Source organism: Typopeltis vanoorti, chromosome 6 (genome assembly GCF_054136105.1).
Source record: "Typopeltis vanoorti isolate ZY-2024b chromosome 6, IOZ_Tvanoo_1.0, whole genome shotgun sequence".
NCBI lineage: Eukaryota > Metazoa > Arthropoda > Arachnida > Uropygi > Thelyphonidae > Typopeltis > Typopeltis vanoorti.
In genome coordinates, this window is record NC_143554.1 from 36,484,714 (window position 1) to 36,504,264 (window position 19,551).

Sequence of the window (19,551 nt, forward strand, 5' to 3'; positions counted from 1 at the left end):
CCCCTGCAACTGAGCCGTCAGTTCTGTAGCAACACCCCACCATATATTTCATTCTATTAACCTCCACACCAGATACACTCAAACTCACCACTACTTGGGACATTGTTATCATCATTATTTTCTTGTGTTTCTATCATAACTGGACATAAATCATCTGATATCATTAGTAGCACTCCTCTCCTATCTCTTCTGTCATTTCTAAAAAGAGTATACCCATTATTACACTTGATCCCACTTACCATATCTGATTCTGATAGCTAGGTTTCACTAATGCCAACAATCTTAGGCCACATCGTATTCCTTAAAGCAACGAACTCTCAACCCCTTTGTTTCTAATGCCCCTGGGATTTGTGTATAGACATAATAAATTACCACCTAGCATATTCTTATAATTACATATGCAATCTGTTTGGTCTTTTTCCAGAATTTTCTCTTTTCCTTCCCCAGACATACTTAAAAGTTCCGAATCCAAAGCATATTTTCCCACCCATTCGCCACATACATAACCATGTTCGAAGACATTCACATCTTTATCGCATCTTTATCTTTCTGCATACCATAGCAGAACTTTCACATACATTTTTCCCATTCCTCCCTTCATGATCTAGTTTCCCTGACTCTGCATTGGGTCTCATATCAGGAAGTAATTTCTCCAGGATTTTGATACAAAATATAAAATATCAATCATAAAATAAACAATAATAAAAAGAAAAGAATTTTAAAAATATCCAAGAAAAATAAATATTGTTCCACTCATGGTACAATATTTAAATCATGCAAAGTAAATGTTTAGGAACAAATATTACCCATAACACCATTTGGATATATAAAAGTAAGAAACATGAAACAACAACAATAAATAATTTGCATGTGCATGCAAGCGCACGCGCGCACACACACACACACTATCTGATCAAAAGTATCCTTATACCTGGCCTGGTTGGCCGAGTGGTTAGCGTATCTGCTCTCCAGCCAAAAGGCTGTGGGTTCGAATTCCACCGTGGGCATGGATGTTTGTGATTGTCTGTGAAAATAGTGGTGGTAGTGGTTGGTGGTAGATGGCGCTGGTGTGGATGATGAAGGTAGTTGCGGTTAGTGGAGTGGTGGAGACAGAGAGCAGGTGCTCTCCCTCAATGAGTCCTTGGACTCCCTCTAGGTGTTATGTAATAATAATTATATATGTGGAGTATAAAGTAGGTTATTATAGGAAGCTCTGTAGTCGGTTAGCATCAGTATATGTTGGGTAGATAAGCTGAGCAGAAAAGATGTTGACAGTGCATGGAAATGCACAAGGCAGTATCAGACACAAGCGATGTATAATTGCCTACCAAGGGAAAGCAAGTAAATAGAGTAGGAGTGAAATTGAACAGTGAAATCAAGCAAGCTGTGTTGGAAAAAAAAAGAAGAAAAAAAATGCTGTGCAGGAGGTACAAGAAAGTTGGTGGTAATTGGATCCATGAAGAGTATAAAGTGCAGGCTAGGCAGGTGATGAGCATGGTAAAAAAAAAAAAGGTGCAGTGTGAGAGGAGATTGGCTGGTCAGGCCAAATGAATTTTTCCACTATATGTCAAGAAAGAGAAAGAATAATTATGGCAGGTTGACACTTGTGGATTGACAGTTGCAAAGGATACAGTAGAGCACTTCAACTGTATGAAGTGCTCATACAGTTGAATGAGCACTTCATCAGCATATATCATATTGGTGTAAATAATGTAATACAATATATAGAAGCAAGGCAAGTATTAGGACAATTAGAAGTGAAAGAATCTGAGGTGTATCAGGTCTTGATTGAGTACCTCCATAAGCATGGTTCTAGGACAGAAGTTTCCAATCTCTGTCCAATCAGTCTGTATAACTGCAGTTTGGTCATGGTGTTGAAGAGATTGGTTAGAAATAGAATACAGGATCGACTTGATGGGCATAGCATTCTTTATGATGGTCAGCATGGATTTGTAAAAGGTAGGTCCTGTTTTAGCAATTGCATTTTATGATAGGGTAACAAGTGTGGGTAACAAGTGTGTTAGATAAAGGAGAATCATATACAGTGATATTCTTGTACTTGGCAAAAGTATTTCATAGATTACCATGATTAGTTGGTGTGCAAGCTGCAGAGAATGGGAATAGATAGTATATTGGTTAGATGGATTGGGGATTGACTCTCTGAACAATACCAGCAAGTTGTGTATGATGGAGCAGTGTCTCAAAAAAGGAGGGTAACCAGTGGTGTGCCCCAGGGTTCTGTTCTGGTGCCCCTGCTGTTTAACTTGTTTGTAAGCGATATATCATGTGGACTGACTGGGGATCTTCAGTTGTTTGCTGATGATGCAAAGTTGAGGAGAATTATAAGTAGCACTGCTGATATTAATTCTCTTCAGGAAGATTTGAATAGAATTTTGACTAGGACAAAAGAGTGGGAGTTGTAGTTTTAATATTAATAAGTTGCATTTTGGAGTGCAGAAATATAAGGCTGTGTACTATATCGATGGTGCTGTACTGCAGGAAGTGGATGAGATTCGAGATTTGGGAATGATGGTTTACAGTAGGTTCAAGTTTAGAGGCATATTGCTAGTGTTGCAAAGATTGCACATCACTATGTGCAGTCTTTGTATTGCTATGATAAGACGTTCCCTAACATGTAGGGATAAGGAATTGGTTATGCCACTGTATAAAGCACTGGTCTGACCACACTTGGACTATTGTGCTCAAATTTGGTTACCTGGTTTTCAGTGTGATGTGGAAATGGAAACATTAGAGAGGGTTCAGATACAAGTGACACTAGACAATATCAGGACTTTGGAATGCTGGCTATTGAGAGAGAGAGAGAGAGGTTGAATAAATGTGGATTGTAGAGTTTGGTGGATAGAAGGAAGAGAGCTGATATGATAGAGACATTTAAATTAGTGAAAGGATGTTATTGGATTAATCCAGATGGGATTATAAAAAGAGTAGAAGGCAAGGGGGAAACACCAGAGGCTCTCCCTGGAAGTTATGTAAGAGTGTGTGGTGAAGAGGATATGTGTGGTGAGCTGATATGATAGAGACATTTAAATTAGTGAAAGGATGTTATTGGATTAATCCAGATGGGATTATAAAAAGAGTAGAAGGCAAGGGGGAAACACCAGAGGCCCTCCCTGGAAGTTATGTAAGAGTGTGTGGTGAAGAGGGGGGGGGTAAATTTTTTACATGGAGAATTGTCAGTGAATGGAAGACATTACTAGAATGTGTTGTTACGAATGTTAAGGAATGAAAGGAATGTTAAAGATTTTAAGTTTCATTATGATGAGTAGTTTGTCAGTTGAATAAACCTCATATATGATTTCTGGTAGGTTCTCTTCTTCATCTATAGTCTATGTAGATCATTGAGGTGCTATAAAGATGACAGTCCTGACATAGTCAGTTCAGGAGTTTCTGTCCTGGGATCTTCTTAACAAGGTGGAAAATGAAGACTTAGACCTTTTTCTAATATTATCTATGTTTTTTTTTTTAACCCGAATTCAAACCCAATAGTGCTATTTTAGATAAAGTATCAGATCTAGCCATGTGGCTCAGGATATTTTCTTGTGTTCTGGCAGTTGAGTGGATTTACTTTCTAGCCTTGTCAATGGTTACTTGTGCTGTGTATAGTGTCTTCAAGCATTTTCTGTAGTGCTTTATCTCAAAGGCTAATAGCTTTTTTCTCATCTTCTTTTAATAATGTCCAACTCTCACATCATAGTAAGACAGATAGTAAGAGTTAATATTGATGAGGTAGAGTCTTGTAGTTTGTTGCATTTTATTGTCCTTTGGCTGTAATCCCTGAAGGACAACAATTGTGCTTTAATATCATGTTTAGACTGGCCATCTCTATGTCGCATCCTTCCCAAGTAAGTGAATCTTTCTACTACTTCCAGTTTTTCATCATCAACTGAAATTTTCATATGCTTTTTGATCAAAGACAGTTATAGATTTGTGAATGCTGATGTTTAATCCATAATCATTAAGTGTCTTAGAAACTCTGTCTGTTAATTATTGTAACTGGTGTTCATTCTCTGTTATTAGGTCAATGACATCCGTGAATATAAGGTTATTGATCCCAGCCATTTTTAATATACTTTGTTGTTTGTGGGGGGTGGGGGGGATCCACTGGTTTGTAAACTTTTTCTAGTGTAGGTCTTGGTCATCCCAGCTGGAACTAGTAAGATATTGGTATGTTGATATTGAATTCAGTTATTAAATAATTTAGTTCAGTCCTGTTCCACATAGTTATATTTCAAAAAAAAAAAAAAAACTCCATGAGAGATTGCTGGCACATGGTATTTATCAAGTAATATCAAGTTTATTAACATGATTTATAATAATGTTAATAAAGTGGCTTGTGGAATTGCTCTAATTTTAGAAGGGAATTTTTCATTCCTACCACTTCTTCAATAATTCAAAAACAATAATTCAGTCAAGTAGCTGTTCTGAATTACAGGCCTTCTCCTGATTCCTTGTACTTGATTTTTGTTTTTTAGCCTTCATTGCTCATTTGGTAACAGTGATGACCTTCTTGAAAGACAAGGATTGTAATCTCATATGCAAAGAACTATCATAAATAATTTTCAGCTGAAACTGAGTTAGTTGATTCTCATATGGGGGAATGGCATGATTTTCTTCCCACAGACTGTGGTTTTTCATCCCACAAGGCAACTTCCATTAATGCTATAATAGGATTAACCATCCTATCTTAGAATTAAGGTTTCTAGACAGTTATGCTTAATGGCCATGATAAGCCTTTGAAGTGATATTGTTTCCTGGGGTTACAGCTGAAGCAGCTAAAGCTATGAGGCCAGCAGATTAAAAGAAATATCTTTAAACCCTCCAAACAAAAAAAAAATCTAGTCCTAAAAACCCTTGCTAACTTAAACAATTTCTATGGATGTCCTCCTACTCCTCATTCTCCCCCTTTCCTTCCATGTACTGAAAAAAAAGTCTTCAGTCCTATAAAACCCCTTGTGAATGAAAGACAGCACTAATCTGGTCTGGCAGCACATATAATATGTACAAAACATTTAATAGAATGGCAACAAACTGAGGTGCTCTACATTGATTACTGCTTTTATTCAAGAGCATTCAAAGAATCAGCTGATATGATGAAGTATCCTATACAGTGTAACAAAAAAACAAGGGATGATTTTACTTCAAATCTGATCCTCCTTAATCCATCACAACACACATATATGGGGAGGCCCAGGGTGAACAGAGGAACACAGCATGAGAAAGGTAGATGCTCCAAGAGAATGTGAATTCATGTGTAGACAAAAACGGAAGGGGATGGTCTGGGATCAAGGTAAATACTTGGATCTGAAGAAGGTTCAAAGATGAATAAGAAGAAAAAGAAATGGCTCAAATTAAGCATGGAGAAGTTACATCCAATAAGTGGTGTCAGTGGTACTAGCTGTACATCCAGGAATAAACTTCTGTGTTTGTATACAGATGCTAAAAGTATAAGAAACAAGGCAGATGAAATGGTTTCATTAATTGAGTCTGTTCACCCAAAAATTGTTGGAATAAGTGAGACATGGTTGGATGAGGATGACATCATGACAGGAATAGAGATGGAAGGGTATGTCATGAGGATAGAAAGGGTAAAAAGAGAGGGGGGGAGTGCTATTGATGATAGAGGAAAAGTTATGTCCATACAAAGTAGAGATGCAAGAGAGAAATAGTTCCAGTGGTTTTGAGCTAGTATGGTGTAAGATAGAGATGAATAGAATGAAATACTTAGTTGGATGTTGCTATGGACCTGGTAATGTGGATGGTAGTGACTATGAAATGTATAATCAAATTAGCCAAGCAAATAAGAAAAGGGTGATTATTATGGGTGATTTTAATTATGGCAATATAGACTGGGATGATGATATAGCAACTGAAAGTAAAGAAAATGAGTTACTTAAGTTTTAGAGGAACAACTATCTAAGACAGTACGTAACAGACGGTGCATGAGGATTGAGGGGGGGGAGGGTCTTGGATTTGATCATCTCATCAGAGGATGTAATTATAAATGAGGTGTCAAATCACCCTCCAGTTGGTGAGAGTCACCATGAAGTGATGCTGACGTTTAATCAGCATCACTTCATGGTGGTTGCCAGCAGTGTGAGGATCTCTGTGAGAAAAGGGTACATGTGGACTACAAAGCTGGTGATTATGAGGAGCTCAGGAGACAGCTTGCAGGTGTAGCATGCAATAAGGAGTTAGTTGGAAAAGAGATCAATGCAGCTTGGGGATATTCAAGAACTATCTCGTAGAAGCAATGTTTAAATGTATGACAAGGGTTAGAATGTTAAATAAGATAGGTGTGAAATGGATGAATGAAGAGATTACACATGCGATACGGACCAAAAAGGCATTATGGATGCAGCATAAGAGAAGTGGTAATAACCAATTCCATGAGGATTACAAAGACCAGGCAAGGAGGGTGATTGGTTGGTAAAGGTAGCAGAATTGAAATATGAGCAGTAGTTAGCTAATGAAGCCAAAAAGAATTCTAGGGAGTTCTTTCGATATGTAGCCAGCAAAAAATAGAATGATATGGAAAGATGACACTAATTGCAGAAAATGGTATAAGGAAAACTACTACGGAAGATATAGTAGAGATACTTAATGAGCAGTTCATAAAGGTCTTTCATTCTTGTAAATCTAACATCATGGAGAGATTGAGAGCAGTAGATAATGGGGAGGAGAGACTGACTGTAAGTGAGCAAGAGGTGTATGGGGAATTGAGCAAACTTGATGCTAATAAGGCTGATGGACTTGATAATATATCACCACGTATTCTGAAGGAATGTGCCAGGGAGTTGACATCTGCCTTGACATTTTTTTAGTATGAATCTTGCACTGGGTCGAGTTCCGAAGGAGGGCAAGATTATGCCGCTTCATAAGGGAGGTGATAGAACTCAGGCATCAAATTATAGGCCTATCTGTGTGTCAGGTGTTGTGGTTAAGTTGTTAGAGAAGCTGGTGATAACTAGAATCCAGAAGTGGTGTGACAACAGTGGAATTATCTTTAATGGACAGCATGGATTTGCTAAAGGGAGGTCATGTTTTAGTAATCCACTTAGTTATTACAATAAGGTGACAGCTTCCTTGGACAGAGGAGAGGGATACACAGTAGTATACTTAGATTTCGCAAAGGCTTTTGATAGATTACCGCATGATAAGTTGATAGTCAAACTAGAGCGGTGGGGTTGGATATTAGATTAGTGCATTGGATTGGAGACTGGCTATCTGATGAATATCAGCAAGCTGTGTATGTGGAAGCAATATCCCAGAAGAGGAAATTCACTTGTTTTGTGCCTCGGGGGTCTGTTTTAGGACCATTGCTGTTTAACCTGTATTTTAATTATATTGGTGAAGATTTGGATGAGGATATTCAGTTGTTTGCAGATGATGCATAGTTGGGATGAACTATGAAAAGTAGAGAAGATGTTGTGGCCTTACAAGAAGACTTGAATAAATTGAGTGAATTGGCACGGAAATGGGGATGCGAGTTCTATGTTGCAAAAATGTAAGGTTTTAAAATTTGGGAAACAAAGATGGGATGTAGAATTTATACTTGGTGTGGATATATTGTTGGAGGTGGAGGAAATAAGAGATCTTGGGGGGGGGGGGGGTGATGGTGGATAAGGATCTGAAATTTAGGGGACACATTGCCAAAATTGTGACGACAACACAAAGAATTCTGGGAATGATGCAGAGGACACTCTCCTGTAGAAGTAAAGAGAATCTTGTTCCATTGTATAAGGCTTTGATCTGTGCACAGAAGTCCACACATGGACTTCTGTGCACAGATTTGGTCAACTAGTTTTCAAAAGGACAACGATGTTAAAAGGGTCCAGAGATGACTTACTATTTCTTGTAGATAAACTTGTACATTGGTTACAATGACTCTAAATTTTTCAGAAAATGACAACGTATACTAAAATATTAATAAAAAACTAATCAATACTTGCTAATATTTTGGCAATGTTACGTTGCCATCTTCTGTGAACATTAAACTGATATGTGCATTGTAGGTACTAACAATAAGCAAATGAAGCTGTTCCTTGGCAGGCTAAATTGGGTTGTCTTGGCGTGGGCTGATGTTGTTAAAATGCAAGCTTCCCTAATTTGGGGCAGTCTCATGCACCCAAATTTGTTGAGGTGTGGGAAATTTTTTAGAGCTGAGGCTGATTCCAGAAATAATCTTTCGTATTTATATTTGTGCCATTATGTCCTATTGTGGATGGCATTGATTCCCCCCAAATATAAATTAGCCAAACATTTAGCCAAAGTGCTCACACATTATGATGGTGTGTTGCCAGTATAATGTGTAAACATAAAAAACTCGGCCCACTTTAAAGCCAGTATAGAAAACCTCTCACTCCAACACACACACAGGCATAATGGTCAGTTTTGATGTCTCCTCCTTATTCACAAATGTCCTACTCAAAGATACCTTAGATCTCATCCAAGCCAAATTTCCTCTTGATATCTGAGCCCTATTTCAGTTCACCATGAACTCAGGCTATTTTGTTTGGCAAGGAAAATTCTACAAACTGATAGAATGGACAGCCATGGGTTCTCCACTCTCTCCACCACTGGCAAACTTCTTTATGGGGACTTTTGAAGAAAAAGCCTTAAACTCAGCCCCACAAAAATCCACTGTCTGGCTACGCTATGTGGATGATGTGTTCGGTATTTGGCCGCATGACTTAGATACACTCCACAACTTCTTAACACACTTAAACAATCAATACCCCAGAATCCGGTTCACCTTGGAAAAGGAAAACAACAACTGTCTCCCTTTCCTAGACACTCTGATTACACACCAGCATGATGGACCCCTTGCTTTCTCTGTTTACAGAAAACCAACCCATACAGGTAGATACATTCACCAGCAATCACACCACCCCTCACAACAATATGAGATTGAGATTATAAAAACCATATATAACAGTCCTAAATTAATCTGTTCAGATAACAATGCCCTTACTATTGAACTTAACCATATCCTTAACACCTTCTTAGCCAATGGCTACAACCCCCCAAAAAATCCAGAAAATATTAAAACCAGTTAACCACCCCCCCTCCCCCCTTCATAACAGAGATTACACTAAATCTATCACTGTTCCTTATATCTAGGGGCACATCTGAAAAGCTAACAAAAATTCTAAAAAAATATGACCTGATTACCTGTTACAAACCGTATAAGAAATTGGCATCCCTTATTCACTTCACCAAAGACCAGCCACTTCCCCTAGATCTACCTGGAGTATACCAGGTCCCTTGCAGTTGTAAACTGTCCTACTACGGCCAAATAGGTAGTACAGCTAATATCAAGATATCTGAACACAAAGATTATATCCAGTTACACCAGTACAGCCTCTCGGGACTTGCAGACCATGCACTAGATACCTACTACAGAATACACTGGAAGAAAGCCACTTTACTACACTGCAGCAAATATAAATGTGAAAGATTATTCCTGGAATCAGCCACAGCTCTAAAAAACTTCCCAAACCTCAACAAATTTGGGTGAATGAGACTGCCCCAAACTTGGGAAGCTTGCATCCTAAGAACATCAGCCCAACAGCCAAGAAAACCCAGTTTAGCTGGCTAGGGAGACACCTTTAGGACTCTAGGACCAATGCCAGTTGCCTTCTTTGGCCTCATTTGCTTCTTGTTAGTGCCTGCATGCACATATCATAGTTTTATGCAGGGGTGTAGTCCTAAAAGAAATAGTGCCAGGGAAACAGAAATCCAGAGCACGAAATGCGCCATTATTATTATTATTATTGTGATGGCCATATGCCTTGTTTTCTGAAACAAAAATAACAAGAGCTGCAAGCTGCTATTATTTGACCAAAAGCTGGAAATGCATTATAAGTCTCATTATTATGATTCTTATAATTTATTATAATGAATTTAAAAATTTTGATAGTTTTAAAAAAGTACCAGGTGTTGCCCTATTCATTCACTATGAACACAAAGAAGCAGTATGTATACTTACAGAAAATTTGTTCTATCCATCTATATGTTCACTGGACATCCACAGATGCTGTATAGTATAGTCACTCCAATGCTCAGTGATGTGCCACACCAGGCCTCAATATGTAGTCCTGTTGTTTGCTTTTCTGGAGACTTCAACTCTCTGAAGATTAGTTGCTCCCCACACACCATCCATCCATTTCATTGATGGTCTACACCTTCCTCTTTTCCCAGGAACATTACCTTCTATTACTGTCCTGAGAAGTCCTCCTATCTTTTCATTGTGTCCAAAATATTTTAACTTTCTTTTGTCAATATCCTTAAGGATCCTTAAAGTTCTACTGATCTTTTCTAACCTATTCATTTGTATGCCTATTCATCTGTTCAGTATATGATTCCTTAACACACCACATGTTAAAAGCAGATATCCTTTTCTTATCTGACTTCTTTAGGTTCCAAGTCTCACATCCATAAGTCACTGTTGGAAAAACAACTGCATCCAAAATCCTCAACTTTGTTACCATGGAGATAGATCCATCCTTCCAAATTTTAGACAGGTCTCCGACTGTTGTTTTAGCCACTCCTAACCTTCTTCTGATGTCTTCTGAACAGCAATTCTTCATATTAATAATGGATCCCAGGTACTTAAACTTGCTGACTTCCTCAATTCTTTTTCCATTAAGGTAAACTTGTTTCTCAAAAGCTTCCCTGTTTGTATTTCCTTTGAGAACCATAATCTTTGTCTTGCTAGGATTTAGTTGAAGTCCTCTGTTTTACTGATCTTGTTAATTATGTCAAGAATTTTTCCTAGTTCTTCCATGTCATTACAAAGGAGTACTATATCATCAGCATACCTCAGATTACTGATCAATCTACCTCCTATTCTAATTCCTGTCTTGAGCTTATCCAATGCTTCACACATGATGTCCTCCGTATATATACTAAACAAGCGAGGAGAAAGTAAACATCCTTGCCTTACTCCTTTTCCAACCTGAAGCCAATCAGTGAATTCAACACCTGTTCTTACTGAGGCTTCTTGCTCCCTGTACAAGTTGGCTATCAACCAGACAGGAATGTGTTGAGGAAAACCCATTCTTTGCATTACTTCCCACAGTTTCACATGCTGAACACAGTCAAAAGCTTTAGAGTAGTCTAAGAAACACATTACCAGAGGAAGTCTAAATTCTTTATATTTTTCTATGATTTGTCTAAGGCAAAAAAGGATCTGATCTTTGGTGCCCTTACCTTTCCTAAAACCTTGTTGTTCCTCTGGCATCTCTGCCTCAACTTTGGCCTCAATCCTATTTAGCATGATCTTCAATAAAATTTTGCTTGCATGAGATACTAAACTAATAGTTCTATAGTTGTTGCACACTTTCATATCTCCTTATGTAGTGGTACGAAAACAGACTTCTTCCAGTCTCTAGGCCATGATCCTGTCTCTCATATCCTTGTAATCAATCTATGAAACACTCTTATACCTCCATCCCCTATGGCCTTAATTAACTCTGCTGGGATTTCATCTGCACCTGGTGCCTTATTCCTATTAAGCTACTTAACTGCTCTTTCAACTTCATGCATAAGTGGAGGAGGTTCCAAATCAAAATTTTCCTGGTGAGAGGGCTCCTCCACATTTTCTTTATCCACTCTACTGTACAGTTCCTCACAGTATTCTTTCCATCTGTTTTTGATTTCCATTTCTTCTGTTAGTAATGTTCCATTCCTGTCTTTGATGACATTCAATTTGGGCTTAAAATTTTGCTTTAAGTCACGAACTAAATAAAACATCCTTTTATAATTGAACCTCCTCATCTGGAACTCTGGAATTCTATCTTTTCACATTTATTAGTATAGAACTTTTCCTTGTCTCTTTGTTTTTCCAACCACCTTCTTTTGATTAGTTCCCATTTTGAATATGATATCCATGGATCTCTTGGTCTTCTTATTGGGCCGAGATACTTCTTCGCTGTATCCTGTATTATCACCTTGATTCCTTTCCAAAGCATTTCTGGTGAGTTCTCCTCATTTGTCAACAAAATAGCATTCAACTGTGTTGATGTTTCCTCTGTGAACCTACTAGTGATTATTCTGACATCCAGGCTAGTGGGACAGGCTTGACTTGGAAGTTTTCGGAGTCTTAGTCTTACTTTGGCTTTTACTAGCTGATGGTCTGTACCACAGTCTGCTCCAGGACAAGTGTGCACATCAGAGATGCTTGTCTTCCACCGCTGGAGAGCCAGAATGCAATCAGTCGGGTGCCTTGACCCATCAGTGTTAGATATCCAAGTATAGATCCGTCGTGGGTGTTTCTGGAAGCAGGTATTGGTAAAAACTAATCTGTTAGCATGGGAAAATTCCAACAGTCTTTCACCACAGGTGTTGTGTTCACCTAGATCAAACATGCCACACTCTGGCCTAACTCTCATACTCTTTCCCACTTTTGCATTTAAGTCCCCTAAGATGTAAAGCATGTCTCTCCTTGGTAGGCAGTCCAAAACAGTTTGTAAGTTTTCATAGAATTCCTCATTCTCTTCCTCAGGCCTATGCATGTGGGGTGCATAAACTACCACAGTTGATACATTGGTAAGCTGAGCCTTAAGTCTAATAGAAAGTATCCTATCATTAATGGGGTTATAACCAAGATGGCTTCTTGCCTGAGCTGTCTTCAGTATCACAACTACCCCATGATGTTTTGAGTCACCACCTGAGTAAATAACTAGCTTACCATCCTGTCTTTTGAAGTGATCCTCTCCATTCCATCTGGTCTCTGTAATTCCCAGGATGTCAATCTTATACCTATCCATCTCTTTACAGACAATCTCAAGAGTGCCGATCTGTAGACCTCGGACATTCCATGAGCCAATGTTAAAATTCCCTTCTAAGATTAATCTTATATCTTCTGTGTTGCTCATTCACAATATCACTGATTTTTGATGGAGACTGTAATTTATTTCTCGAACAGGACCCTCTTCCTAAGCCTTGAACGCGGTCTGATTATTCTGCCCGACAACCAATGCCGAATGAAATGCATTATAAGGCACAACCATATTAGCAATTTGGAGTGAAGTCACTGCAAGAAGAAAGTGGTAGGTTTGCAGAGGCCCTTTCATGAGAAGAAATGAAATAGCAAAATAGGAAAGATTAACCACTAGCCCTCGAATACTCTAATAGCATTGGGGGGGGGGGGGAGAGCAAGAAGAAAAGAAAGAGGGGAGGGACCAGTTTACAGATAATATAACAGATGTATATTGTGAAGTAAGGCATGGTTCAGCATCAAGTACCTCGGCTTTGCCATGCCTGTATTCACCAAAATGAGCCCTTGAGGTAAAAATTTGTTCTAAAATACAACAAAATAATTATTACGTCTCAATGACTACTTACATATGTTTTCTTTATAACTTTAGTAACTTTAGGTATTATTACCAAACACTTTTAAACAATAGTTCACAAGAAAATTACTTTTTCAATGAATTATGAAAAAATTCATTGAAAAATTATCAGTGAATTTTTTTTCCAATCAATTGCATTTATGAAGAATTGTCGTGCAGTTAACTGTAGTTCAACAAATTGTTTATTCGATAAATCACCTTTACAATGAATTGCCATTCGTTAAATTGTTGTTCAGTGAATTGTTTACAGCTCAAATGAATTGTAAATTGTCTTTCAATTAACTATTATTATTATTATTATTACAGGTATCTCCATGGAGTCAGTAGACTCATCGCGGGAGACCCAAACTAGCAAAACAATATCTGTCATATCTCTTCTTGAATTCATTTACAGACGAAGAGCTCACAACTAAGTCAGGCAATGAATTCCACTCATTCACCACCCTCCAGGCAAAAAACCTTGTTCTCACACCCTTGTTGACCACACACTCTTCTTTAATTTCCAGGGATGACCTCTTGTTCTTCCATCACTGTCACACAGCTGAAACATTTCCCCTGCATCAATCCTATAAAAACCTTTCAGTAATTTAAATGTTTCTATCATATCCCCTCGTCTCTGCCTATGAACCACCCTCTGCAATCCACAAGCTCTCAATCTATTAATGTAGGGAGCATTTTTTACATCACTCACCAACTTAGTCACTCTTCTCTGAACCCTCTCCACAGCCTCCTCATCTCCAACGAATCCAGGTGACCAGACCTGAGCACAGTAATCCAATTGTGGAAGTATCAACACTTTATAAAGTGGAATAATAACCTCTTTATCTCTGGATGTCAGTGTGTTCCTCAACATCCAAGTAATCCTATGTGCAATCTTGGACACCTTAGCAATGTGTCCCCTGAACTTCATCTCCCTATCTACCAACACCCCCAAGTCCCTAGCCTCATCAATCTCTTGGAGCTGTTCCATCAATGTAGTACACAGCTGGTAATCTTTTAATCCCAAAATGCACGACTTTACACTTTTCCACATTGAACTGACATCCATTACCTTTTTCCCATTCTACCAACTTATTTAAATCATCCTGCAAACTTTCAACATCAGCTTGATTTTTTATTGCTCTACCCAACTTTGCATCATCAGCAAACAACTGAATATCTCCCTTTAAGCAATTTTCTATATCATTTATATACAAATTAAACAACAGTGGCCTAAGCACAGAGCCTTGAGGCACACAACTAGTCACTTGCCTCATCCTGGACTCGGCTCCTCCATACACCACCTTATGGTATCTCTCCCTGAGCCATTCTCTTATCCATATCACCAATTTAATATCCATTCCCATCTGCTCCAATTGACAGGATACCCCATAGAACAGTGTTCTATGGGGTATCCTGTCAAAAGCCTTAGCAAAATCCAGAAGTACTACTGTGTAGCCAGTTCCTTTGTCCAACTCAGATGTCATTCTATTATGAAAAGTTAATAGATTGCTAAGGCAGGATCTACCTTTAACAAAACCATGTTGGCCTCTATAGAGTATCATATCCTGATCCACCCATTCTTGAATTTTGTCTTTAACCAACTTTTCCAATACTTTTACCACTACTCCTGAGATGGTGATTGGTCTGTAATTAACTACCGCAGTTTTAGAGCCACCTTTATGCAAAGGAACCACTTTGCCTAACTTTCACTCCCTAGGGACCATACCAGAGACCATACTATTTTTGGTGAATTTTCAAATGAAGTCCAGAAATTAAATTCACTTTTCTGATATCTATCATTTAATGTGTAGTCTCTCATTATGATTACTGTAATCACTTCATAGAATAAATATATGTTAAAAAACGTTTAATTTTCTTGACCATAAAACTCTGGAATGACTTCTAATGGGACTATATTGATCAAGTACATATAATAAACAACTATATTATACCAAACTGTTTTCAACGATATTATACAAAACGTTTTAAGTCAAAACCTTCTCTACCAGATAACAAAGTTATTTTTAATTTATTGGATCACGTATTAACAAAACCAGAGATCATTATACTTAAAAAAGGTTTCAATTTTGCGATAACACCTGATCATGTCCCTAAAGTGGATATCATTTGTAATGTAGAAAAGGCAGCCTCGTCGTTACCGGAACCCATAGCTAATGATATTAGATTAAAAAGTAGTATCATCCTCTCATCTTTCAGAACTACAAAAACATCACTCCTCTGGAAAAAAGAACATTGTACAGTTCAAAGAAAAAGAAAGACATTATCATATTAAAGGCAGATAAGGGAAATTCCACAGTGATTTTAAACACCAGTGATTACGAAGATAAGATTGACAGCTTACTATCAGATACATCAACCTACCGTGTCGTAGAGAAACTGAACAACGTCTCAATCTCCAATACGGATCTACTCACCAGCCTGGATGTTACATCTCTATTCACTAACATCCCTGTGGAGGAAGTCATCAACATTTTAGGAAGTTTGCTCCCACAAGATATTACTTCTCTGTTCTGTCATTGTTTAACATCAAACTTTTTCATATGGAATAAAACCATATATCAGCAATTGACTAGCCTTGCAATTGGTAGCCCCCTCTCTCCATCTTGTGGTGATCTCTTTATGGAGGATTTTGAAAGTAAAATCTTATCTCAAGTAGACCCTAAATCCACAGTATGGTGGAGATACGTGGACAATATCTGTATTGTTTGGAAACACACAAAAAAGGACCTGTTAGACTGTCTAAACAAGATCAACTCTTTACACCACACAATCAAATTCACTCTAGAACTTGAAAAAGATAACCGATTACCATTTCTGGACACATTAACTAAGAAGCTAACGAATGGTGGTATCAGCCTCTCAGTTTACCGCAAACCTACCAATACAGGACATTATTTACATTTCACTTCCTCCCACCACATTTCTCAGAAACTTAGCATTGTACACATGCTGAGGAACTATGCCTCTCTCTCTCTCTCTCCTTACAACAGATCAACAAGACCTCCAGGAAGAACTATCCTGATATTTAACAACCTTACCATGAATAGATTTCCTCGAAGACTCATCCACAAGATACTTTCCTCTACCCCCCCCCCCCCCACACACAAAGACAACGAGATGACATACGTTATATTTCTACCATCGTCATTCCATACTTATGGACAGTTTCAAATAAGATTGCAAGACTCCTTAGACCACATAAAATAAGAGTGGCCTTTAAACCTACAGAAACGATTAGGCAATTCTTAAGATCTCCAAATGATAGCCATCCTTTCTTCAAATATGCTGGAGTTTACAACATACCCTGCTTGTGCGGCTTGAATTACATTGGCCAGACTTCAAGGAGCCTTGAAATTAGGCAGAAAGAACACATTGGTGACATCAATAATAACAGAGAAGAAAAATTGGGATTAGCTTTTCATTTCTCAAGAACGAACCATATCATAGAGCGGGATAGAAGCATAATTCCCTACATAGAGGAGGACTTCCGCTCCTGAATTTTTAAAGAAGCCACAGCCATTGCCCGCTGTATACAAAACCTTAATAGGAACCAAGGACTAATCTTGCCCATGATCTGGAAGACCCATATTAGATCTCTTAACTCACCAGAACTGAATTACAGTGCCAACTATAGAACGTTCCTAAATAACAACAAGTGAGATCATGCACGCTCTATGCATGTATTGTACGTGCTCTGTTCTTTGTCTAATATAATTGGAATCGGTTGATTATAGTTTGTAACAGTTTTTTTACTTTTTAGTGCCTTACATCAGTTATGTACCCTGAAGATGCCAACACCCTTAGTTGGTGAAACTAGTTGGTATAATATAGTTGTTTATTATATGTACTTAATCAATATATCCCATTAGAAGTCATTCCAGAGAATCAATATGTTTATATCAATTTATTAAGGGAGAATAATCTAGCTGTAGAAAAGGATGATGTCCAGTCTACTACTCAGCAAGTATTAACTACTCCACCTCCAACATGTAGGAATTATGCTGCCCAAAAAGAAAAAAATGAGAAAAATTCCAGAAGTAACAGTGTACCTCCTCCAATAGTTCTATCTGTGTCAGCTTCTCCTCAGCATATGCAGTCAACTTCAGAACCAGCAACACCTAGTCAGTAGACTTGTTTTAAATGTCATATATATAAACATTGATTTTATTTTAAATTTCAATATTGAATATATAAAATCATATAATATTCAATACTTGCCTATCACAATCTTAAAAATCACATATTTCAAATATGTTTTGACATGTATCTTCAAAGGATGTATAGAACATATGATATATTTGACATTTTACTTAAAAAAACATAAAAAGGGAACAAATTAGAGTTCATTACTAATTTCATCAATATTTCATTTACAAAGAGTTCATTTACAAATGATATACATGTACATTACAAAAAAGAAAATTTTTAAATTATGTGCACAATTCTAATAATTTAAATTGGAGAATAGGCATCTATGGCTTTAGTTTTAGTTTTGGGAAGAGATAGAAGTCAGAGGGAACCATATCTAGGGAATAGGATGGATGTTCCAACAATTCATAGTGCAGATCCCTTAATTTTCCCATTGCCAAAACACCTTTGTGGGCAGGTGCATTGTTCTTATGAAAGATGATTTTTTTCTTCTGCAAACTGGATCTTTTCTCACTAATTTTTTTCATCTAGTCTGGTTAGAAGATCGGAATAATATTCCCCTGGTTATTATTTTACCCTTTTCAAGATAATTAATAAACAAAATGCCTTTAGCATCCCAAAACACCAAAGTCATGATCTTTTCTGCTGATGGAACTGACTTTGTCTTCTTTGGCACTGAACAACCAGCTTCTGTCCACTGTTTTGACTGCTGTTTGGATTCTGGTGTGTAATGGTGAATCCAACAGTTATCCATAGTAATAAATCGATGTACAAAATCAGTTTTATTCTTGTTAAAATGCTCCAAGCACTGTTCAGAGATTTTCATGCGAGTGCGTTTTTCATCTACTGTGAGCAAACTCTGCACCCATCTTGCACAAAGCTTTTTCATTTGCAATTCTTCATGCAAAATATATCCTACATGTTCTTTTGAAATGCCTATAGTCTCAGCAATTTCATGCACTTTGACTCGCTGGTCATCCAATCCACACCGTGCACTTGATCAACGATTTCTGGTGTTGTTACAATTTTTGGACATCCTTCATGTGGGTCATCTTCAAGGCTGGTACGGCCATTTAAAATCAGCAGCCCATTTCTTAATTGTCAAAAACGAAGGAGAAGAGTGCCCATAAACTTTTATGAACTTCGAATGAATTTCTTTTGGTGTTAAACCTTCTTTTACAAAGAATTTTATCCATTTCAAGGGATATAGCTGGCTGATATCTGTTTATCAGCAACCCTGTAATCGAAATCATTATATTCTCATTCATTCCCATTTGCTCTAATTTATGCAACATAGTTCTATGTGGAATCTTGTCAAATGCCTTTGCAAAGTCTAGCAATATCACTGAGTAGCCATTTCCCTTATCCAACTCCATTGTCAGTTTATTATAAAATGTAAGCAGATTATTAAGGTAAGATCTGTCCTAGATCTCTCCTTCACAAAACCATGTTGTTTCTCATAGAGATCATATTCAGATCATATTCATATCTGTCACATTTCTGAATTCTGTCTTTTCACCATCTCCAATACCTTAACCAACAATTTTGAGCTGCTGATTGGCTTGTAATTTGCTACTTCTGTTTTGGTGTTTCCTTTATGCAGTGGGACTATTTTGTCCTCTTTCCTCTCTGTAGGAAGCCATCCACCTTATATAAATCCTTTCTTCCATCAAAACTCACTCCACACAATTCCTCCTGCACAGTCTATGCACACTGAATCATTTGTGATCATAGCTCTTCATCTCAGCTCGCCTCTATCCAGGGACGTGCCGGCAATATCTGCGATGCACACAGGCACCGGGATAGTAAAGGCGCCAAAGATTTCAGGCGAGGAGGAAATACTTAAAAAAATATATTATTCATTAATTACATCAAAATAAATTACATTTTTGTTTAAATGTTAATTATATTTTATAGATTTGTCTTAAACAAATTATTTATAATCACTTATTTGTTATTATTCCTTAAGATCTTATTCTGATCCTAGTTCTAACAAGTAGATTAGCGTAAACAAGTAAAAACT

General features: G+C 37.6%; 1 protein-coding gene across 5 annotated transcripts in view; it reads left to right on the plus strand.

Moving 5' to 3' along the window:
* The window catches only part of LOC150105383 (lisH domain-containing protein ARMC9-like), a 694,238-nt gene that overhangs the window by 555,273 nt on the left and 119,414 nt on the right, over nucleotides 1–19,551 (plus strand). For all 5 annotated transcript variants that reach the window (XM_090394755.1, XM_090394754.1, XM_090394756.1 and 2 more), the window contains exon 23: nucleotides 17,292–17,500. In XM_090394755.1, coding sequence (XP_090250881.1) covers nucleotides 17,292–17,500 — 209 coding nt within the window. The remainder of the gene's footprint in view (nucleotides 1–17,291; nucleotides 17,501–19,551) is intronic.